Below are 24,688 nucleotides of genomic sequence, written 5' to 3'. Positions count from 1 at the left end.
TGCCTCCCTGGGTGAGCCAGGGCTGGTGAACAGGCCTCTCCCAGCCATAGCTGTGACTGCTGCTCTCTTCCGTTAGTCATGAGTCTATGAGCAGGGCAGGCGGCACGGGGCTCATATATAACATTACTGTTCCGTTTCACCACCTGCAACGACAACTAAAACGTCAGACAGGCCATAATACAAAACGAGATGAAAGAATGGCCTATAATACGTTGCCATAGTTACACATTGTCAGAGAAATAGGGGTTCCTTAAACTATTCATATTAATTGCCCTAAGGGGTGAAATAAATTGTACAGGATATGAAGCATAAATCAATATATTAGAGGCGAACGGTCCGCAACAAGGGTGAGTGAGATTGGACGGGAGCCTCAGAACAAGATGATTGGATACAGTTGGCAAGGGGATTGGGTAGTGTGGCAGGCTGAGTTATGGTATTGGATTGAAGGGAAAAGGGTTGTCGACTAAGTTAGCAGATGTGCTGGTACCTTGAGGCATAGCAGAGCTGTTTTAACACCTGGTCTCGCCTGCCACACTTCTGGCACACACACTGCTGGGTTGTGTTCAGTAGGACAAAAACATGTTGAAAGTGGAATGCTCTACCTGAACTTGTCCAGTAACAAACGCTCATTTCTTTCTGTTGCAAAATGTTGTGCTACTGTTTTCCCTACTGAACGTACCCCAGGTGAATGAGTCCACCAATCCCCTAATGCAGTGGTTCCCAAACTTTTTATAGTCCCGTACCCCTTCAAACATTCAGCCTCCAGCTGCGTACCCCCTCTAGCTCCAGGGTCAGCACACTCTCAAATGTTGTTTTTTTGACATCATTGTAAGCCTGCCACACACACTATACAAAACATTTATTAAACATAAGAATGAGTGTGAGTTTGTCACAAACTGGCTCGTGGGAAGTGACAAATAGCTCTTATAGGACCAGGGCACTAATAATAATATAATTTTGCTCTTTATTTAGCCATCTTGCATAACTTTATTTGTTCATCAAAAATTGTGAATAATTCCCCACAGGTTAATGAGGAGGGTGTGCTTGAAGGGATGCACATAACTCTGCAATGTTGGGTTGTATTGGAGAGAGTATCAGTCATAAATCATTTTCAACACAGTCTTTGCCTGTATTTTGTTTTCATGCTAGTGAGGGCCGGGATCCCACTCTCACATAGGTACGTGGTTGCAATGGGAATCAGTGTCTTAACAGTGCGATTTGCCAAGGCAAGAAACTCTGAGCGCCGCCCTATCCAGAAATCTGGCAGTGGCTTCTAATTAAATTACATTTTCACAGAACCGCTTGTTGCAATTTCATTAAGGCTCTCGTTCAGATATCGGTAAGTGGACTGGAGGCAGGGCATGAAAGGGATAATGAATCCAGTTGTTTGTGTAATCCGTTTCGGGAAAGTACCTGTGTAATTGCGCATCCACTCAGTTGCTTTGCTATATCACACTTGACATTGTCTGTAAGCTTGTTCATTTGCACACAAAAAAATCATACAATGGTGGAAAGACCTGTGTGTTATCCTTGTTAATGCAGACAGAAAAGAGCTCCAACTTCTTAGCCTCAATTTTGTCCCGCACATTGAATATACACTGCTCAAAAAAATAAAGGGAACACTTAAACAACACAATGTAACTCCAAGTCAATCACACTTCTGTGAAATCAAACTGTCCACTTAGGAAGCAACACTGATTGACAATAAATTGCACATGCTGTTGTGCAAATGGAATAGACAACAGGTGGAAATTATTGGCAATTAGCAAGACACCCCCAATAAAGGAGTGGTTCTGCAGGTGGTGACCACAGACCACTTTTCAGTTCCTATGCTTCCTGGCTGATGTTTTGGTCACTTTTGAATGCTGGCGGTGCTTTAACTCTAGTGGTAGCATGAGACGGATTCTACAACCCACACAAGTGGCTCGGGTAGTGCAGCTCATCCAGGATGGCACATCAATGCGAGCTGTGGCAAGAAGGTTTGCTGTGTCTCTCAGCGTAGTGTCCAGAGCATGGAGGCGCTACCAGGAGACAGGCCAGTACATCAGGAGACGTGGAGGAGGCCGTAGGAGGGCAACAACCCAGCAGCAGGACCGCAACAACCCAGCAGCAGGACCGCTACCTCCGCCTTTGTGCAAGGAGGAGCACTGCCAGAGCCCTGCAAAATGACCTCCAGCAGGCCACAAATGTGCATGTGTCTGCTCAAACGGTCAGAAACAGACTCCATGAGGGTGGTATGAGGGCCCGACGTCCACAGGTGGGGGTTGTGCTTACAGCCCAACACCGTGCAGGACGTTTGGCATTTGCCAGAGAACACCAAGATTGGCAAATTCGCCACTGGCGCCCTGTGCTCTTCACAGATGAAAGCAGGTTCACACTGAGCACATGAGCACATGTGACAGACGTGACAGAGTCTGGAGACGCCGTGGAGAACGTTCTGCTGCCTGCAACATCCTTCAGCATGACCGGTTTGGTGGTGGGTCAGTCATGGTGTGGGGTGTCATTTCTTTGGGGGGCCGCACAGCCCCCCATGTGCTCGCCAGAGGTAGCCTGACTGCCATTAGGTACCGAGATGAGATCCTCAGACCCCTTGTGAGACCATATGCTGGTGCGGTTGGCCCTGGGTTCCTCCTAATGCAAGACAATGCTAGACCTCATGTGGCTGGAGTGTGTCAGCAGTTCCTGCAAGAGGAAGGCATTGATGCTATGGACTGGCCTGCCCGTTCCCCAGACATGAATCCAATTGAGGACATCTGGGACATCATGTCTCACTCCATCCACCAACGCCACGTTGCACCACAGACTGTCCAGGAGTTGGCGGATGCTTTAGTCCAGGTCTGGGAGGAGATCCCTCAGGAGACCATCCCCCACCTCATCAGGAGCATGCCCAGGCGTTGTAGGGAGGTCATACAGGCACGTGGAGGCCACACACACTACTGAGCCTAATTTTGACTTGTTTTAAGGACATTACATCAAAGTTGGATCAGCCTGTAGTGTGGTTTTCCACTTTAATTTTGAGTGTGACTCCAAATCCAGACCTCCATGGGTTGATACATTTGATTTCCATTGATAATTTTTGTGTGATTTTGTTGTCAGCACATTCAACTATGTAAAGAAAAGTATTTAATAAGAATATTTAATTCATTCAGATCTAGGATGTGTTATTTTAGTGTTCCCTTTATTTTTTTGAGCAGTGTAGTTGCAGAGATTCCCTGTAATCCTAGATTCAGGTGAGAAAAAACATCACCCAGATAGGCCAGTCTTTTATGTTGTAAAAGCGCTACATGGTCGCTGCCCATATCATTGCATAGTGCAGAAAATGCACGAGAGTTCAGGGGCCTTGCTTTAACAAAGTTAACCATTTTCACTGTAGTGTCCAAAACGTCTTTCAAGCTGTCAGGCATTCCTTTGGCAGCAAGAGCCTCTCGATGGATGCTGCACTGTACCCAAGTGGCGTTGGGTGCAACTGCTTGCTTGCGCTTTACCACTCCACTATGTCTCCCTGTCATGGCTTTTGCGCCATCAGTACAGATACCAACACATCTTGACCATCCATTTGATGTCACAAAGGTGTCCAGTACTTTAAAAATATCCTCTCCTGGTTTCCAGTGGTTTGCAGAAGAGGATGTCTTCCTTAATTGATCGCCTAATAAACGTAACGGAAAAACACCAGGAGCTGTGCCAAGCCTGCCACGGCTGTTGACTCATCCAGCTGTAACACATATAATTCACTGGCTTGTATACGAAGCAGTAATTGTTTCAAAACATCTCCTGCCATGTCACTGATGCGTCGTGAAACAGTGTTGTTTGATGAAGGCATTGTCTGTATAGTTTTTTGGGCCTTTTCCCCCATCATTGTCCCGGCCATATCCACGGCAGCAGGAAGAATTAAGTCCTCCACAATAGTATGGGGCTTGCCTGTCCTAGCCACTCGGTAGCTCACCATATAAGATGCTTCTACCCCCTTCTTATTAATGGTATCTGTTGCTTTTATACATGTCGTACTACTCAAAAGTTGTACTAATTCTCGCTCAAACTTATTTCAAATTGGCATGTTTTGTTTCTAAATGTCTGAGCAAGAGTGAAGGTTTCATCGAGTTGTTACATTAGTTTTGCACATATAAAACACTGTGGCCGAGGAAAGGCACTACCCCCAATATAAGTGAACCACCAAATCAATGTATTTCTCATCATATTTGCGCCTCTTTCGATGGTCCGTCCCTGTCTGTTCAGTGCTTTCCCGGTCAAGGGGGCAGTAGCTCTTCGGCTGCATCAGATTCACAACTGTCAGTGTCCATGCTAGCTGGGCTAACAACACATGTAGAATTACTGATGCTAGCATTGGATGTGCTCGTGGAAGCGGAACAACTTGTCGTCGACAGGTGTAGTACTGGTTGTACCAGTACTTGGTACTTGGTACTCTATGGATGCGGGCCTTTTTTTTGTTGCCATTTGATACCTTTTCGAGCAAACGGCATGAGCAGCAGCTACGTACGGACCGTTAGTGGAATTCCCCACGAGAGAGTAATGGTTAATGTGATTGGATGTTAATTACAGATAGCCTAGTCAAATATTTGACATTGTGGTGTTATTGGATCATTCTCATGAAACTGTTAAAATACCATGGCAGTAATGACTTTAAATATAAAACATGTAATTTAGTAATATAATAAAGATGTGTTCTCTACCTTGAACAGAGTAATTTCAACATAGGAATTAATTTTTCTTGTATTGCATTTTCTGCTGAAATTTTCATTTCAGCAGAAATGAAAATGTCCAGCTTTGTCTCACTTGTCCAGCTTTGTCTGAATGTATTACTCCACAAACAAATATGGATTTGGCAAGTCGGTTAGGACATCAACTGTGTGCATTACACAAGTAATTTATCCAACAATTGTTTAGAGATTTTCACTTATAATTCACTGACCCACTGGAATTGTGATTCAGGAGTTTACATACACTAAGTTGACTGCGCCTTTAAACAGCTTGGAAAATTCCAGAAAATGATGTCATGGCTTTAGAAGCTTCTGATAGGCTAATTGACATAATTTGAGTCAATTGGAGGTGTACCTGTGGATGCATTTCAAAGCCTACCTTCAAACTCAGTGCCTCTTTGCTTGACATCATGAGGAAATCAGCCAAGACCTCAGAAAAAAATTGTAGATCTCCACAAGTCTGGTTTATCCTTGGGAGCAACTTCCAAACGCCTGAAGGTACCACGTATAAACACCATGGGACCCCGCAGCCGTCATACCGCTCAGGAAGGAGACACGTTCTGCCTCCTAGAGATGAATGCACTTTGGTGCGAAAAGTGCAAATCAATCCCAGAACAACAGCAAAGGACCTTGTGAAGATGCTGGAAGAAACGGGTACAAAAGTATCTATATCCACAGTAAAACGAGTCCTATATTGACATAACCTGAAAGGCTGCTCAGCAAGGAAGAAGCCACTGCTCCAAAACCGCCATTAAAAAAAGCCAGACTACGATTTGCAACTGCACATGGGGACAAAGATCGTACTTTTTGGAGAAATGTCCTCTGGTCTGATGAGACAACTAGAACTGTTTGGCCATAATGACCATCGCTATGTTTGGAGGAAAAAGCGGGAAGCCGAAGAACACCATCCCAACCGTGAAGCACGGGGGTGGCAGCATGTTGTGAGGGTGATTTGCTGCAGGACGGACTGGTGCACTTCACAAAATAGATGGCATCATGAGGAAAATTGTTGATATATTGAAGCAACATCCCAAGACATCAGTCAGGAAGTTAAAGCTTGGTCGTAAATGGGTCTTCCAAATGGACAATGACCCCAAGCATACTTCCAAAGTTTTGGCAAAATGGCTTAAAGACAACAAAGTCAAGGTATTGGAGTGGCCCTGGCCTCAATCCTAAAGAAAATTTGTCGGCAGAACTGAAAAAGCGTGTGCGAGCAAGCATACAAACCTGACTCAGTTACACCAGCTCTGTCAGGAAGAATGGGCCAAAATTCACCCAGCTTATTGTGGGAAGCTTGTGGAAGGCTACCGGAAACGTTTGACCCAAGTTAAACAATTTAAAGGCAATGCTACATAATACTCATTGTGTCTGTAAACTTCTGACCCACTGGGAATGTGATGAAATAAATCATTCTCTCTCTTATTATTCTAAGGTTTCACATTCTTAAAATAAAGTGGTGATCCTAACTGACCTAAAACAGGGAATTTTTACTAGGATTAAATGTCAGTTAATTAATTGTGAAACTGAGTTTAAATGTATTTGGTTAAGGTGTATGGTAACTTCCAACTTCAACTGTACATTGAGTAAAAATTTGCTTTGTCATGTCTTCTCTATTGTTAGCAAAACATGATAGACAATAAAGGTTCCTCATTCTCCAACACCATTCTCACGTAACACTGCAATTTAAGGCCAGTTGCGGTAGAGAACATGTTTCGGTAATGAGAATTTAATCAGACTATTTAAAAAAATAAAATAAAATTATAATTAACTATTAATTTAAATATGATTTACTAATTGTTGATATTTTGCTTTCTGTCCTGTTTAGTTGCAGACAGTCAGCAAGTGACAAAAAGAAAGCTTTAGCGAAGGATAGGCTGACAATTTTGAGAAAAAGTTGACATCAACCCGGAACTGCTGGAAGAGTACAGAAGGCGAAAGAGAGGTTAGGTGTTGGAGGTTACAACAAGCGTAATTAGTATATATAGTCTACAGGAAGCCTACGCCCTCATACAGTGTCTGTAGGAAGTCAATACCCTACAGTGTTAGGAAGTATACTCATGTGTACCCAAACATCCACCACACACACAATCAGTAAGCCATTTAGTTTAGACTGTGTGTGGACATCATCCTATAGTATAAGTGTAAGCCATTCAGTCCCTACTGTAGGATGCGCGCACACACACACGGTCAGTAAGCCATTCCGTCTCTACTATAGGATGACGTGTCCATAACAGTAATATTTTTTTCCCATGTTTTGAGACATGCTCATTTCATGTAATGCTTCCTTTCCATTTCCAGATATCAAAAACGAAAGCAAAATTGTAAACTCAAAACTCAAGATCTGACAAAGAAGCAACATGAAGAAAAAAAGTGCCGGGAAATTTCAAAAAAGGTATTCCAGAAGAAAAACAGTAAACTGAATTGGACATAACACCAAGCGAGGAAGATTATACACTTCAACATGTTCAAGAAGCAAAATGAATAAGTTATTCAAAATCTTCAAGAAGACCCATCCTCCCCAAGAGAACAGCCATTCTCACCTCAGCAGGTAAATGTCCCTGCCATCAACGCAACTCCTAAAAGAAGAGAGACATCTCTACAGACACCAGGACCAATGAAGACATCTACCCCAAAGGAATCACCCAAAAAGAGGAACAGAAGAAAGAAAACACTATTGAAATTGAGATCAAAGTTGCGCTACACAGAAGATAAGCTGCTAGAGAGGACCAAAGAGATGATCAACCTAAAGAAAATACTTGATGATGGCCAAGAGGAAGCAGGTAATTGTCAACATGGAAGGCAGAGCGGTCCAGAAGAGCACTACAAAGCGAAGTCATTAAAGAACATTACCCAATAACAGCCAGAGAAGACTAATGCGTAAACTTGTTAGCCGCTTCCTTCATCAAGATGAAGTCTCCACTGTAATAAATTCCAAGGTGGCTTAGCAGTTCAGACGTCTTTTTCCGTATTGTCGTGTCGTGTCCTGTGTATATATATATATTTACACCTTTTCTTCACATATCTTTTATTTATTTTATTATCCAAGAACTCAACCACAAAAGCTTTCCTGCAAAAGCTTTCCTGCAACCCGCTTCACCAATTACAATAAGTATTATTTACCTCAATCTGAAAATTCATCGTGGAAGATAGCCAGGGGCTAATTCAGAAGCTAGCCTGAAAGCTAACCAGAAGCTACTCCGATAGCTAGCCAGAAGCTAATCTGTAGCTGCCCCGAAATTAGCCGGTTTGCTGGCTAGCGTTGGTGTTTCAGCTGCCCACGTTTTGCGGTCATCAGCTATTCCTTTAGCTCGATAATCTACCGGCACTTTTGTGCAACGCGACTCGGACCGGAGCATTCCGGGACTTTTTTTTCTCTCAGTTTCCCCGGATTCCAACCGCAGGCTCTGGACACTTGCACCTTGATTTCGCAGCTAGCTAGCTGCATACCGTGTGACTATTGGCTTACGTCGACCCCGGAGCAAACTCAAATCATGCTGGAGCTAGCCAGCTGAGGAGTTCCATCACCATCCGGACCCGTTTCTTTTGTTGCTGCTGCAGATACGGAACCCCACCGGGCCTTCACGACTGACTGCCGACGTTATCTGCCCAAGGGATTTATCCAACCGGCACCTCCGTCCCGACGTTACCTGAACGCTCATCTGAGGCCCGCTAATCGTTAGCTGTCTTATCGGCTGCTATCTGAACAAAACCCCACTACACGGAACCTACCGACGGAAACGCACGAGGTATCTACAAACAGACCTCCATCCTATGCTGCTACCGATAGCCATATACCCGGCCAGCTGTCTGGATCGCCACGACCCCAACCAACCTCTACTCACTGGACCCTTATTGATCACTCGACTAAGCATGCCTCTCCTTAATGTAAATATGCCTTGTCCATTGCTGTTCTGGTTAGTGTTTATTGGCTTATTTCACTGTAGAGATTCTAGCCCTGCTCTCTATACCATATCCAACCTCTCAGTTCCACCACCCACATATGCGATGACATCACCTGGTTTCAATGATGTTTCTAGAGACAAGATCTCTCTCATCATCACTCAATACCTAGGTTTACCTCCACTGTATTCACATCCTACCATACCTTTGTCTGTACATTTATTCCTTTAAACTATTTTATCGCCCCCAGAAACTTCCTTTTACTCTCTGCTCTAGTAGCTCTAGGCGACCAATTCTCATAGCTTTTAGCCGTACCCTTATCCTACTTCTCCTCTGTTCCTCTGGTGATGTAGAGGTGAATCCAGGCCCTGCAGTACCTGGCTCCACTCCTATTCCCCAGGCGCTCTCTTTTGATGACTTCTGTAACCGTAATAGCCTTGGCTTCATGCATGTTAACATTAGAAGCCTCCTCCCTAAGTTTGTTTTGTTCACTGCTTTAGCACACTCTACCAACCCGGATGTTTTAGCCGTGTCTGAATCCTGGCTTAGAAAGACCACCAAAAATTCAGACATTTTTATCCCCAATTACAATATTTTCAGACAAGATAGAACGGCCAAAGGGGGCGGTGTTGCAATCTACTGCAAAGACTGCCTGCAGAGTTCTGTTATACTATCCAGGTCTGTTCCCAAACAATTTGAACTTCTACTTTTAAAAATCCACCTCTCTAAAAACAAGTCTCTCACCGTTGCCGCCTGCTATAGACCACCCTCTGCCCCCAGCTGTGCTCTGGACACTATATGTGAACTGATTGCCCCCCATCTATCTTCAGAGCTCGTGCTGCTAGGCGACCTAAATTTGAACATGCTCAACACCCAAGCCACCCTACAATCTAAGCTTGATGCCCTCAATCTCACACAAATTATCAATGAACCTACCAGGTACCACCCCAATTCCGTAAACACGGGTACCCTCATAGATATCATCCTAACAAACTTGCCCTCCAAATACACCTCTGCTGTTTTCAACCAAGATCTCAGCGATCACTGCCTCATTGCCTGCATCCGTAATGGGTCAGCGGTCAAACGACCTCCACTCATCACTGTCAAACGCTCCCTGAAACACTTCAGCGAGCAGGCCTTCCTAATCGACCTGGCCGGGGTATCCTGGAAGGATATTGATCTCATCCCGTCAGTAGAGGATGCCTGGTCATTTTTTTAAAATGCCTTCCTCACCATCTTGAATAAGCATGCCCCATTCAAGAAATTTAGAACCAGGAACAGATATAGCCCTTGGTTCTCTCCTGACCTGACTGCCCTTAACCAACAGAAAAACATCCTATGGCGTTCTGCATTAGCATCGAACAGCCCCCGTGATATGCAACTTTTCAGGGAAGCCAGAAACCAATATACACAGGCAGTTAGAACAGCCAAGGCTAACTTTTTCAAGCAGAAATTTGCTTCCTGCAACACAAATTCAAAAAAGTTCTGGGACACCGTAAAGTCCATGGAGAACAAGAACATCTCCTCCCAGCTTCCAACCGCTCTGAAGATAGGAAACACTGTCACCACCGACAAATCCACTATAATTGAGAATTTCAATAAGCATTTTTCTACGGCTGGCCATGCTTTCCACCTGGCTACCCCTACCCCGGACAACAGCACTGCCCTCGCCTCTGCTACTCGCCCAAGCCTTCCCCATTTCTCTTTCTCCCAAATACAGTCAGCTGATGTTCTTAATGAGCTGCAAAATCTGGACCCTTACAAATCAGCCGGGCTAGATAATCTGGACCCTTTCTTTCTAAAACTATCTGCTGAAATTGTTGCCACCCCTATTACTAGCCTCTTCAACCTCTCTTTCGTGTCGTCTGAGATCCCCAAAGATTGGAAAGCAGCTGCGGTTATCCCCCTCTTCAAAGGGGGGGACACCCTTGACCCTAACTGCTACAGACCTATATCTATCCTACCCTGCCTTTCTAAGGTCTTCGAAAGCCAAGTCAACAAACAGATTACCGACCATTTCGAATCACACCACACCTTCTCCGCTATGCAATCTGGTTTCAGAGCTGGTCATGGGTGCACCTCAGCCACGCTCAAGGTCATAAACGATATCGTAACCGCCATCGATAGGAAACAATACTGTGCAGCCGTATTCATTGACCTGGCCAAGGCTTTTGACTCTGTCAATCACCACATCCTCATTGGCAGACTCGACAGCCTTGGTTTCTCTAATGATTGCCTCGCCTGGTTCACCAACTACTTCTCTGATAGAGTTCAGTGTGTCAAATCGGAGGGTCTGTTGTCCGGGCCTCTGGCAGTCTCTATGGGGGTGCCACAGGGTTCAATTCTTGGACCGACTCTCTTCTCTGTTTACATCAATGATGTCGCTCTTGCTGCTGGTGATTCTCTGATCCACCTCTACGCAGACGACACTATTCTGTATACTTCTAGCCCTTCTTTTGACACTGTGTTAACAACCCTCCAGGCGAGCTTCAATGCCATACAACTCTCCTTCCGTGGCCTCCAACTGCTCTTAAATACAAGTAAAACCAAATGCATGCTCTTCAACCGATCGCTGCCTGCTCCTGCCCGCCTGTCCAACATCACTACTTTGGACGGCTCTGACTTAGAATATGTGGACAACTACAAATACCTAGGTGTCTGGTTAGACTGTAAACTCTCCTTCCAGACCCACATCAAACATCTCCAATCCAAAGTCAAATCTAGAATTGGCTTCCTATTCCGCAACAAAGCATCCTTTACTCATGCTGCCAAACATACCCTTGTAAAACTGACCATCCTACCAATCCTCGACTTCGGTGATGTCATTTACAAAATAGCCTCCAAAACCCTACTCAATAAATTGGATGCAGTCTATCACAGTGCCATCCGTTTTGTCACCAAAGCCCCATATACTACCCACCACTGCGACCTGTACACTCTCGTTGGCTGGCCCTCGCTTCATACTCGTCGCCAAACCCACTGGTTCCAGGTCATCTACAAGACCCTGCTAGGTAAAGTCCCCCCTTATCTCAGCTCGCTGGTCACCATAGCAGCACCTACCTGTAGCACGCGCTCCAGCAGGTATATCTCTCTAGTCACCCCCAAAACCAATTCTTCCTTTGGACGCCTCTCCTTCCAGTTCTCTGCTGCCAATGACTGGAACGAACTACAAAAATCTCTGAAACTGGAAACACCTATCTCCCTCACTAGCTTTAAGCACCAGCTGTCAGAGCAGCTCATAGATTACTGCACCTGTACATAACCCATCTACAATTTAGCCCAAACAACTACCTCTTTACCTACTGTATTTATTTATTAATTTATTTTGCTCCTTTGCACCCCATTATTTCTGTCTCTACTTTGCACTTTCTTCCAATGCAAACCAACCATTCCAGTGTTTTATTTTTTTTTTTTTTTATTATTTTTTTTTTATTTTACTTGCTGTGTTGTACTCACTTCGCCTCCATGGCCTTTTTATATTTTTATTTATTTATACATATATCTGTTTGCCTTCACCTCCCTTATCTCACCTCACTTGCTCACATTGTATATAGACTTATTTTTTTTTCCACTGTATTATTGACTATATGTTTTTTTTTACTCCATGTGTAACTATGTGTTGTTGTATGTGTCGAACTGCTTTGCTTTATCTTGGCCAGGTCGCAATTGTAAATGAGAACGTGTTCTCAATTTGCCTACCTGGTTAAATAAAATAAAAAATAAATAAAAAAATGGGAAATCCAGAGACCTTCTGTATAAGGGCCAGATTCTGAAAGGGAGCCTTAATGGAAACTATAGCAAATCTTAATATAAGATGTGTCTGAGAATCCAAGGCTCAATTCTTTAAACTTAAAACAATTTTGGATTGGCCAGCGACGAGTCAGACAGAGAAACATGCTTGCAAATGGCATAGCCTTTGGCTTGAAGATAAAGAAGCTGCACCAGCTTGGTCATAGAAACATCATCCCCAAGGGACACTGTACAGGCCAGTGTGTGTAGTGATGATGACATGTGCTGTTTTTGTATGTGGTGTTTTTATGTGTTCTCTGTTTTTAGCCTATGTTCGTTGTACTTTTGAAGCACTGCAAATTAAATTGATTGAACTTGAATCCATGATTGTGCCAATATCTAATTTTCTAATTTAGTTTTTAACCATACCACAGTCTTAGTATACTTATTATCATTACCGAAATCATCAACCTCATTTCCAAAACCTATGTATCATTACCGCAACATGTGTTCATTTTATGTTAATTTAATGAAAGGAAAAATAGTAGTTTGCTTTTAATTGTAGGCTTGCCATATTTTGAAAATGTCAGGTTTCAATTAAATTTAAAAAATATTAGGTTGTGGATTGCGGAAGGTGTTGCGATTTTAAGGCGAGATCAGTCAATCAAATGTTAATTTAAAAAATATATATTTCAGTGTTTCAAGTAACACTCATTAACACTGAGTGTTGTTTTTTTTATTTTCTTTCCTGATGGTCTTGACGTTTTCAGACCGTTGCGCTAATGAGATTTTTAAGGACTTGTTTTGGAAAACCTGTTCAAAATGGTGTTTAAATTGTCAGATGTTTTTAAATTAATACTCACAAACACTTCAGACCTTGTTATTAATGCCTAAAAAGGACATTTGTTAACGTAAGTCTTTTTTAAAGATTTCAACCAGTCACTAGCCTGTCTGACAGCTTGATTATCTGGCTGGCCACAGTATGGGGGTGCCATGGCGACGGAGGGGGATTCTAATTCCCTGTCTGTAGTCTCTCCTTTTCTCTGTCTGGAGACAGTGTCCTTGTCCTGTTTTAAGCAGTTTGTTTTTGTCTGCCCATCCCTCTGTCTCTCCTCCTTTACTCCTCCCATCTTTATGTACAGTACCAGGAATTTAGCCAGCACCCTCTCCAAACCCTCCCGCTGCTCCCCTCCCTCCCCCTGTGAGGGCATCTGTCATTTTGGTGGGCCTTAAGACTCCCTTTGAGAATGGGAGGAATCCAGGGTGTTGTATAAGACGGGGTAATATGTGTTGAGAGCCATCCATATGGGAATGCCATCAAAATGGTCACAGTAATGAAATGGCAGTTACACCTCATGTGATCTATTAGATTGACCATCTATGCAGGTCTGATACCTTTTGAGTTGCAGTCTGACTCAAACGTGCATTATAACAGAGTTGTTGAATAACTAAAAGCAGACAATTGACTCTCACTCTAGCGCTTGTGAAATGCAGTCACACAATGTTCCTGCCCCCCCCCCATCCCCCCCCCCCCTGGGGATGAAACCATGCGGTTTTGGCGCCAGCCTTGGCAGGCCATAGTTACTGTTTAAGGCAGATGCCCTATACGCATTATGATAGTATAGTACCCAATGCCTCAGTAAATGGGCTGTCTCTGGATCAGTTGCTAGAGGCTTCCACAGCAGAGCCACTTCATTGAAACCTAGACAAAGCTGATTTTAGGTCTTGTTCTCTGGTAATTGGATGTTTCATTCCAGTGGGCCAACACAAGCCCCAGGAATGCCTTCTGTCTCAATAAGCCGCACGAGAGGCTCTTTTTGGACGGCTCACTAGCCAAGCAGAGCACTGTCCGAGGCAAGGTTCCATTTGCTGAAAGGTGGCCCTGGAGAGAAGAGAGGGTGAGGAGAAACTGACAGGGAAGATGGCCATCCTCCAACAGGGATAAAGTATACCTCTGGGGCTCTCTGCTTGATTTAAAACAGCATTTTTAATCTATCGACTTGCGGTGCCAAGGGAGCCTGGCTGTGTCTGACAGTGAAAAGAGGGAGGGGGGAGACTCAAATGAAACTATCCCGGCAACACTTTCACTCTTACCCAACAAATGTTACAGCCTATTGTATTATTGTCATATTTTTAATTGCCATTGAATTACTTTTTCAATAGCAGAGGAAGCTGACATTTTATTGTAGAAAAGGGCTCGTGTCGAGCATGATTAATAATTTTGAAGTTTAGAAATTAAGCCTCTTTTTATGGCAAAGCTTTCATAGGTTGGTGACATCTTGGATAAACCTGTCGTGTTGTATACTTAAACCGGCTGTGAATCTATTGCACCACTAAGGCATATCAACCAAGTATTGGCTTTGAATCCCTTGTTGACATTAACCAATCCCTTGTAGCCGCAACAAATATACCAAAGCCGCTGAACTACTGTGCCACCCAAGCAATTAATACTGATGGACTCCACTGAGCTTTGACTCACATCCCTCCTTGACTCCCTCCCTGAGGATCAGGCAGTTCTGAGTCTTTCTGTGAAAACGAGATGGAGGGTCATGTGAGGTTACCGCTGCACGCACAGATGACTGGCCTCGCCTCCCATCTCTCCCTCCTTCCTTTCAGAGGCAATCTCTCGCTCTCCATTCTCCCACCTTAATTCAGTGCTCTTGTCATTTCGCGTTCCCTACGTGGAACTGACCCAGATAGGAAGGCAATCTGCTTCCATGTGCGTTTAGTTTTCTGTCCACTCTCTCCCTCTTTCTTCCGTCATGTTAGTTCTGTCGCTTGCTCGTTTCATCACTGCGTACCTGTTTGTAGTTTCTTTCCCTCAACCTTATTTTCTTCCTTTCCTCCCTCGTTGAATGCAATCTCGTCTAACGCGGCTCACCCCGCCTGTCTTCAACTAATTCCCCATGTCATCTGAAGGTACAGCATGACCGCTTTCTTGTTTCGCTGCTCTTTACCATACAATCAAGGTCCTGCTCCCTCTGTCCCATCGACGCACGCTACTACAGTATAATAATGGCGAAACCTCAAGGCCTTTTGAGTCTCGCAGCCTTTATTTGATCCCGCTAACAAATGGAAACAAATGGCCGTTCTTGTGGGAGAGGCGTTTGTGGCCAGGCGTGCTCGGCCGAACCACTTCAGGCCCCTCGTACGACCGCGAGTTTTTGTCATTGTGATTGAATCTGTGTCCAAACCATGGCGAACCAATCAGAAGAACAGCATGACGGATATTGGGGTAATTGATTGAATCGCAACGATGCCATAAAACGGTCAGTTCTTCTGTTTCCTATCCCTTTTTTGTTTTAGACACTGTGTACGTATGAATCTGTTCTATAGAAATGATAAGCAAAGCATCGATTTTTGCACAAATACAGTGCTGCCATTGTTTCATTACACCTGGTTCTTCTGTGTGCAGAAAAACGCTGGTAGCATAGTGTAGTATAGCCTTAAGCTAATCAAATGAATTGCCCATTTTTTTAAGCAACTGTTTTGAATGTAGCGCTCTGTAGCATGGGCTACAACTCATCGCACAAGCCTGTCAATGTGAACGCCTCCACCAGTCTGTACATGTAGATTGCACACAACAGTATCACACGTGTCCAAGCATAGCTCTGTAGATGTACGTTACTATTCCCTGCTCTGCTGTTGCATAGCGTAAGGATAATCGGTCAAGTGTGCTCATAAATGCAAGGGCACACAAACACACACAAACACACACACACTTGACATTCAGTTCACTCAGTAGAATGCAGGGGGATGGGCACTGCCTTGCTCTGGAAAAGGGCAAGTCTGGATCCTGTGGCTTCTCCACAGCTGCCTGGCACCTGTTCAAGTGAACGAATGGCAGATCTAGGATCAGCTTACCATCCAAATCCATAACCTCAGCCAGGAGAGGGGTAATTTAGAAACTGACCTCTATTAGACAAGTATATTACCTACTGTTCAGTTTTTTGTGCCCACTGAACATGACCCTTGGGAAGGTTGAGCTCCACTGTTAAGAATTGGGAGTGTTTAATGGATCAGTGGCTCATGTCTGACTCTAACCCCCTAAAATATGAGGGGTAGACTGGGAGCTTGATAGCCCATCGATTAGTCTCTCCTCTGTCCTTGGAATAGTACACCTCTCAACCCTCTGAGTGCGACCCTCCCCCACATCCTGTTATTTTTCCACAATCACTCTTTCCCACTCCATCATTCCCTGTATCATTTCCTCTTCCCCCACTTGACTGGGTTCAGAAAATGACTAAGCAATGCGTTGCAGGCAGACAATGAATGGGCCTTGTTAATGGTTTTCTGTTGCCTCTTGAAATTGCTTTTATTTAGTGCAGGACAGCCCTAGACTCTTCTAGCTTACTGTATGGTGGGCACTGAGCAGGTGAATAACCACTACTGACTTTTGAAGGTTTAGAGTGAATTGATCATAGAAAAGTCCCAAGCCTGTTAGCCGACATTTAGGCAGCTGATCGAATGGTACTGAACCGAAGTCCTACACTGAGTGCACAAAACATTAGGAACAACTGCTCTTTCTATGAGACTGACCAGGTGAAAGCTATTATCCCCCATTGATGTCACTTGTTAAATCAACTTCAGTCAGTGTAGATGAAGGGCAGGAGACCGGTTAACTTCTCTAGGGTAGGGGGGCAGCATTGGGAATTTTGGATGAAAAGCGTGCCCAAATTAAACTGCCTGCTACTCAGCCATAAAAGCTAGAATATACATATAATTAGTATATTTGGATAGAAAACACTCTGAAGTTTCTAAAACTGTTTGAATGATGTCTGTGAGTATAACAGAACTCATATGGCAGGCAAAAACCTGAGAGAAATCCAACCAGGAAATGGGAAATCTGAGGTTTGTAGTTTTTCAACTCTTTGCCTATCGAATTAACAGTGTCTATGGGGTCATATTGCACTTCCTAAGGCTTCCACTAGAAGTCAACAGTCTTTAGAACCTTGTTTGATGCTTCTACTGTGAAGTGGGGGCGAATGAGAGGGGATTGAGTCAGAGGTCTGCCACGAGCTGACCATGTGTATTCACGTGATAGTTAGCTTGCGTTCCATTGCATTTCCGAAGACAAAGGAATTCTCCGGTTGGAACATTATTGAAGATTTATGTTAAAAACATCCTAAAGATTGATTCTATACATCGATTTACATGTTTCTACAGACTGTAATGGAACCTTTTGACTTTTCGTCTGCACCTAGTGATCGCGCCTCATTCATTTTGATTACTGGGCTAAACGCGTGAACAAAAAGGAGGTATTTGGACATAATTGATGGACATTATTGAACAAAACAAACATTTATTGTGGAACTGGGATTCCTGGGAGTGCATTCTGATGATCAGCAAAGGTAAGTGAATATTTATAATGCTATTTCAGACTTCTGTTGACTACACAACATGGCGGATATCTGTTTGGGCTCTGAGCGCTGTACTCAGATTATTGCATGGTGTGCTTTTTCTGTACATTTTTTAAAAAATCTGACACCGCAGTTGCATTAAGGAGAAGTGGATCTAAAATTCCATGCATAACAGTTGTATCTGTTAGCAATGTTTATTATGAGTATTTCTGTAAATTGATGTGGCTCTCTGCAAAATCACCGGATGTTTTGGAACTACTGAACATGACACGCCAATGTAATGTCAGATTTTTGGATATAAATATGAACTTTACCGAGCAAAAGATACATGTATTGTGTAACATAAAGTCCTATGAGTGTCATCTGATGAAGATCATCAAAGGTTAGTGATGAATTTTATCTCTTTCTGCTTTTTGTGACTCGTCTCTTTGGCTGGAAAAATTGCTGTTTTTCTGTGACTTGGCTCTGACCAAACATAATTGTTTGTGCTTTCGTCGTAAAGCCTTTTTGAAATCGGACACTGTGGCTGGATTTACAACAAGTGTATCTTTAAAATAGTGTAAAATACTTGTATGTTTGAGGAATTTTAATTATGGGATTTCTGTTTTGAATTTGGCGCCCTGCAGTTTCACTGGCGGTTGACGAGGTGGGACGCTACCGTCCCACTAACCCTAGTGAGGTTAAAGGATTTCTAAGCCTTGAGATTGAGACGTGGCTTCTGTATGTGTGCCATTCAGTGGGTAAATGGGTAAAAAAAAGATTTAACTGCCTTTGAACCAGGTATTGTAGAAGGTGCGAGGTGCACCGGTTTGAGTGTCAAGAACCGCAACACTGCTGGGTTTTTCACAAGTTTCCTGTGTGCATCAAGAATGGTCCACCATCCAAAGGACATCCAGCCAACTTGACACATGTGCCAGCATCCCTGTGAAAAGCTTTTGACACCTAGAGTCGATACATATTTGAGGCTGTTCTGAGGGCAAACCGGGTACAGCTCAAAATATGTTTGTACACTGTGCAATGTCAGTAGGTATTCCTTCTTGTGAACAGCAGATGGTGTCCATTTAGCCCTTGAGGGTCTTCTCTGAACTCAGTTTTCATTAAAGCAAACAGGTCTGTTTTTATTGTATGGCAAGACTACTCTTAAAAATCTCATGTCTTCTATTGTCAAAATCGAATCACGTTTTATTGGTTGCATACACATATTTAGCAGACGTTATCGCGGGTGTAGCGAAATGCTTGTTTCTAGCTCCAACAGTGCAATAATACCTAACAATACACACAAATCTCCAAAAGGAATTAAGATGGAGATATGGCAATGTCAGGCTGTAATGTATATGATGGTGTGTGTGTGTAGACATTATGAATAGAAAATGTAGAGCAGTAGTTATAGGATGATCCTTGACTAGAATAGTAATGTTTACCCTACTTCATATGTAGATATTGTAAAGTGACCAGTGTTCAATGACTATGTACATGGGGCAGCAGTCTCTAAGGTGCAGGGTTGAGTACCTGGTGGTTGCCGGCTAGTACGGTCCCATCGATGTGGATAGGGGGGTACTCCCTTCGCTGTTTCCTGAAGTCCACGATCATCTCATTTGTTATGTTGATGTTGAGTGAGGTTATTTTCCTGGCACCACACTCCCAGAGCCCTCACCACCTCCCTTTAGGCTGTCTCGTTGTTGTTGGTAATCAAGCCTACTACTGTTGTGTCATCTGCAAACTTGATTGAATTGGAGGCGTGCTTGGCCACGCTCTCATGGGTGAACAGGGAGTACAGGAGGGGGCTGAGCACACACCCTTGTGGGGCCCCAGTGTTGAGGATCAGTGAAGTGGAGGTGTTGTTTTCCTACCCTCACCACCTGGGGGCAGCCCGTCAGGAAGTCCAAGACCCAGTTGCACAGGGCGGGGTTCAGACCCAGGGCCTCGAGCTTGGAGGGTGCTATGGTGTTGAATGCTGAGCTGTAGTCAATGAACAGCATTCTTACATAGGTATTCCTCTTGTTCAGATGGGATAGGGCAGTGTGACGGCGATTGCATCATCTGTGGATCTATTGGGGCGGTAAGCAAATTGAAGTGGGTCTAGGGTGATAAGGTGGAGGTGATATGATCCTTGACTAGTCTCTCAAAGTCTCTCATTTCATGATGACAGGAGTGGGTGATTCTCACAATCTTGGTTTCAAAGATTTCAAACATGAAATCTTTAAAGACTTGTATCAAATTTCCTTTTTAGGCATTAATAACAACGTCTGAAGTGTTTGAGCATTAATTAAAAAACATTTACTGACATTTTAACACCTTTTTGAACATATTTTCCAAAACAAGTCCTTAATCTGAAAACGTCAAGACCATTTGGAAAGCTAATACATTTTCATTTTTTTAAAGGAATTTAAGCCATGCACAGTTACTTGAAACTCTGAAATAATATATATTTTTAAATTAACATTTTTATTTGATTTTGACTGCTCATTACCGCTACACCTTCCGAAATCTACAACCTAATTTATATTTCATTGAAACATGACATATTTTCAAAATTGTGTCAAGCCTGCAATTAAAAGCAAACTACAGTTTTTCCTTTCATTAAATTAAAATAAAACGAACACCTGTTGCGGTAATGATACATAGGTTTCGGAATTGAGGTTGATTTTGGTCATAAGTATTCTAAGGCTGAGGTATGTTTAAACAAAAATTGAATGTAGAAAATAAATTAGAATATTGGCACAATCATGGATTCAAGTACAATCAATTTAATTTTGCAGTGCTTCAAAAGTACATAAAAAAATAGAACACATAAAAACAGCACATGTCATCATCACTACACACACTGGCCTGTAGTGTCCCTTGGGGATGATGTTTCTATGACCCCAAGCTGGTGCAGCTTCTTTATCTTCAAGCCAAAGTGTTCATGCCATTTGCAAGCATGTTTCTTTGTCTGACTCGTCGCTGGCCAATCCAAAATGGTTTTAAGTTTAAAGAATTGAGCCTTGGATTCTCAGACACATCTTATATTAAGATTTGCTATAGTTTCCATTAAGGCTCTCTTTCAGAATATCTGGCCCTTTGTCCGAATGTCTCTGGATTTCCCATTTTATTACAGTGGAGACAAGTTTACGAAAGTGAAAAAGTGGCTAACAAGTTTACGCATTAGTCTTCTCTGGCTGGTTACTGGGTAATGTTCTCTGATGACTTCGCTTTGTAGTTCTCTTCTGGACCGCTCTGCCTTCCATGTTGACAATTACCTGCTTCCTCTTGGCCATCATCAAGTATTTTCTTTAGGTTGATCATCTCTTTGGTCCTCTCCAGCAGCTTCTCTTCTGTGTAGCGCAACTTTGATCTCAATTTCAATAGTGTTTTCTTTCTTCTGTTCTGTTTTTTTTCTGAAATACCTTTTTTGAATTTTCCTGGCACTTTTTTTCTTCATGTTGCTTCTTTTGTCAGATCTTGAGTTTTGAGTTTACAATTTTGCTTTTGATATCTGGAAATGGAAAGGAAGCATGACATGAAATTAGCATGTCTCAAAACATGGGAAAAATCTTGCTGTTATGTACACGTCATCCTATAGTAGAGACGGAATGGCTTACTGACCGTGTGTGTGTCCGATAGAAGGGACTGAATAGCTTACACTTAGACTGTGTGTGGACATCCTATGGTATAAACTAAATGGCTTACTGATTGTTTGTGGTGGATGTGTATACTTCCTAACACTGTAGGGATTTGACATCCTACAGACACTGTATGAGGGTGTAGGCTTCCTGTAGACTATATATACTAATTACGCTTGTTGTAACCTCCAACACCTAAACTATCTCTCGCCTTCTGTACTTTTCCAGCAGTTCCGGGTTGATGTCAACTTTTTCTCAATTGTCAGCCTATCCTTCGCTAAAGCTTTCTTTTTGTCACTTGCTGACTGTCTGCAATTAAACAGGACAGAAAGCAAAATATCAACAATTAGTAAATCATATTTAAATGAATAGTTCATTATATATATTTTTTAATATAGTCTGATTAAATTCTCATTACCGAAACACAAGTTCTCTCTACCGCAACTGGCCTTAAATTGCAGCGCTAAGTGAGAATGGTGTTGTGAGAGCTGAGGATGACGAACCTTAGCATGTTTTGCTAACAATAGAGAAGACATGATGACTAAACAGATTTTTATTCGATGTACATAATTAGAGATTAATGAAGTATATTTTCATAGATTTAAAATGTAACGTTTTTCTAAATGTTAAACTACCTGTATCGGTAATGATAATCAATACTGTCGTGTATGCAGTCTGACAAAAGAATGTTTAACTTTTAACTGGAAATATGAAGAGATCTGCTTAACTGGTAGCCATTTTGAAGGTACTGGCAGATGTGTTGCTTCATTCAAAAATCAAACTTTATTTTTAAAATTCTCTGTGTAAACAGTCATGGGCACTTAATTTTTCCAAAGAGCTGGACGCATTGTTGTAATGAAAAATTCAGCAGAAAATGCAATAAAATACAAGAATAATTCATTCCTATGTTGAAATTACTCTGTTCAAGGTAGAGAACACATCTTTATTATATTTTGTTATATTACTAAGTTAGATGTTTTTATATTTAAAATCATTACTGCCATGGTATTTTAATGGTTTCATGAGAATGACCTGAGTGCTACAGGGCGATTTTAGTCATTTAGTTCAGTTACCTTTGTTTCTGTTCCCAAGAAAGCAATGGTGGACATCTTGAAGCATGTGGAGGCAACAGACTGGGATAGGGAGAGATTGAATATGTCAATAAACACACCCGCCAGCTGGTCTGCGCATGCTCTGAGGACGTGGCTTGAGATTCAAGGCTGCTGGCTCAGATGGCGAGGGTTAATGCGCTTAAATGTCTTACTCACGTTGACCATGGAGAAGGAGAACCCACAATCCTTAGTAGCGGGCCTCATCAGTGGCACTGTGTTCTCCTCAAAGCGGGTGAAGGTGTTTAGCTTGTCCAGGGGCAAGACGTCGGTGTCCGAAGTGACTGGTTTTCCTTTTGTAGTCTGTCTGTAGACCCTGCCACATACGTCTCGTGTCTGAGCCGCTGGTTTGCGACTCCACTTTGTTTCTTTACTGACGCTTTGCCTGTTTTGATTGCCTTGCGAAGGGAATAACTGCACTGTTTGTATTCTGACATATTCCAAGTCACCTTGCCATTGTTAAATGCGGTGGTTCACGCTTTTAGTTTTGCGCGAATGCTGCCATCTATCCACGGTTTCTGGTTAGGGTAGGTTTTAATAGATGGTACAACCATATCTTATATGCTTCCTGATAACCTCAGTCACTGTATCAGTATATTTGTCTATTATTCTTGGAATGTATCCAGAACATATCCCAGTCCGCGTGATCAAAACAATCTTGAAGCATCGGATTACAATTTTTCAGACCAGCGTTGAATAGTCCTTAGCACGGGTACTACCTGTTTAAGTTTCTGCCTATAGGAATGGAGGAGCAAAATGGAGTTGTGGTCAGATTTGCCAAAAGGAGGGTGTGGTAGGCATCCCAGAAGTTGGTTGAGAGTTTTTACGTAAGTACTACAGTTGATATGTTCCTAGAACTTCAGCAGCCATTTCCTCAAATCTCCTTTGTTAAAATCCCAGCTACAATAAATGCAGCCTCAGGATATGTGGTTTCCAGTTTGCATAAAGTCCATTGAGGGCCGTTGTGGTATCGACTTGAGGGGGAATATACACGGCTGTGACTACAACCGAAGAAAATTATCTTGGGAGATAATACGGTCGGCATTTGATTGAGGTATTCTAGGTCGGGTGAACAAAAGGACTTGAGTTCCTGTATGTTATCACACTTACACCATGAGTTGTTAATCATGACACATACACCCCAGCCCTTCATCCCGGAGAGATAGGTATTCCTGTCTGCGTGATGAACTGAGAACCCAACTGGCTGGACCGACTCGGACAGTATGTTCTAAGAGAGTCATGTTTCCATGAAACGGAGTGTTAGTCCCTGATGTCTCTCTGGAAATACACCCTCGCCCTGAGCTCGTCAACTTTATTATTCAGAGACTGAACATTAGCGAGTAATATACTCAGAAGTGGTGGGTGGTGGGGCGTGCCTCCTAAATCAGACTAGAAGACTGCTCCGAGTACCTCTCCTTCGCCGGTGTTGTTTTGTGTCGACCTTGGGGGTGCGAACAAAGAATCTGCTTCGAGGAAGTTGTATTCCTGGTTGTAATGCTGGTGAGTTACCTCCACTCTGATATCCAATAGTTCTTCCCAGCTGTATGTAAGATGCATATTTTTCTGGGCTAACAATGTAAGAAATAATACATAAACAAAATACTACAAAGTTTCCTAGGAGCTAGAAACGAGGCAGCCATCTGTCGGTGTTATTTTATCATTTTAATTATAAAATAATTACCTAATTTAACTAGGCAAATCAGTTAAGAACACATTCTTATTTACAATGACAGCCTACTCCGGCCAAACCCTAACCTGGATGACGCTGGGCCAATTGTGCGCTGACTTATGAGACTCCCAATCACGGCCGGTTGTGATACAGCCTGGAATCGAACCAGCGTCTGTAGTGATGCCTCTAGCACTGAGATGCAGTGCCTTAGACCGCTGCGCCACTCGGGAGCCCATCATTGCGCCCTCTTGGTCAGGTTATTGTTGATGTGAATGTGTTCTCCATAACCTACCTGGCTAAATAAAGTGTGTTCTTCCCCAGGCCTGCCACTGGTCACACTGGACTGTTAATGGGCACATCCAAGCCAGCCACTGGAGGCTCCAGCAGACCTGCAGCTTCCAGAGTCGGCACCACAGCCCCCTCTACTGGCAGGACTACCGCAGCGCAGGCACCCAAACCTACAGGCCCTGCCAAGAAAGGTGCACATGCCTTACAAGTTTTGTACCATGAATGAAACCCACTTGATTCTATTTGGATTGGTCTTGTGAGCATCACCTGTATGTATCTCAAAATCAACTTGAAGGTACCATTTTTATATTTTTCG

At 43.1% G+C, this 24,688-nt stretch overlaps 1 protein-coding gene across 1 annotated transcript in view; it reads left to right on the top strand.

The window, feature by feature from the left end:
• LOC129840021 (mucin-5AC-like) overlaps positions 1 to 24,688 on the top strand; it is a 54,704-nt gene that overhangs the window by 20,594 nt on the left and 9,422 nt on the right. Inside the window, exon 4 of the mRNA XM_055907824.1 lies at positions 24,406 to 24,563. Coding sequence (XP_055763799.1) covers positions 24,406 to 24,563 — 158 coding nt within the window. The remainder of the gene's footprint in view (positions 1 to 24,405; positions 24,564 to 24,688) is intronic.

Source organism: Salvelinus fontinalis, chromosome 40, assembly GCF_029448725.1.
Source record: "Salvelinus fontinalis isolate EN_2023a chromosome 40, ASM2944872v1, whole genome shotgun sequence".
NCBI lineage: Eukaryota > Metazoa > Chordata > Actinopteri > Salmoniformes > Salmonidae > Salvelinus > Salvelinus fontinalis.
The sequence above is the reverse complement of the archived record's forward strand: the minus strand, read 5'-3'. Positions and strand labels throughout refer to the sequence as shown.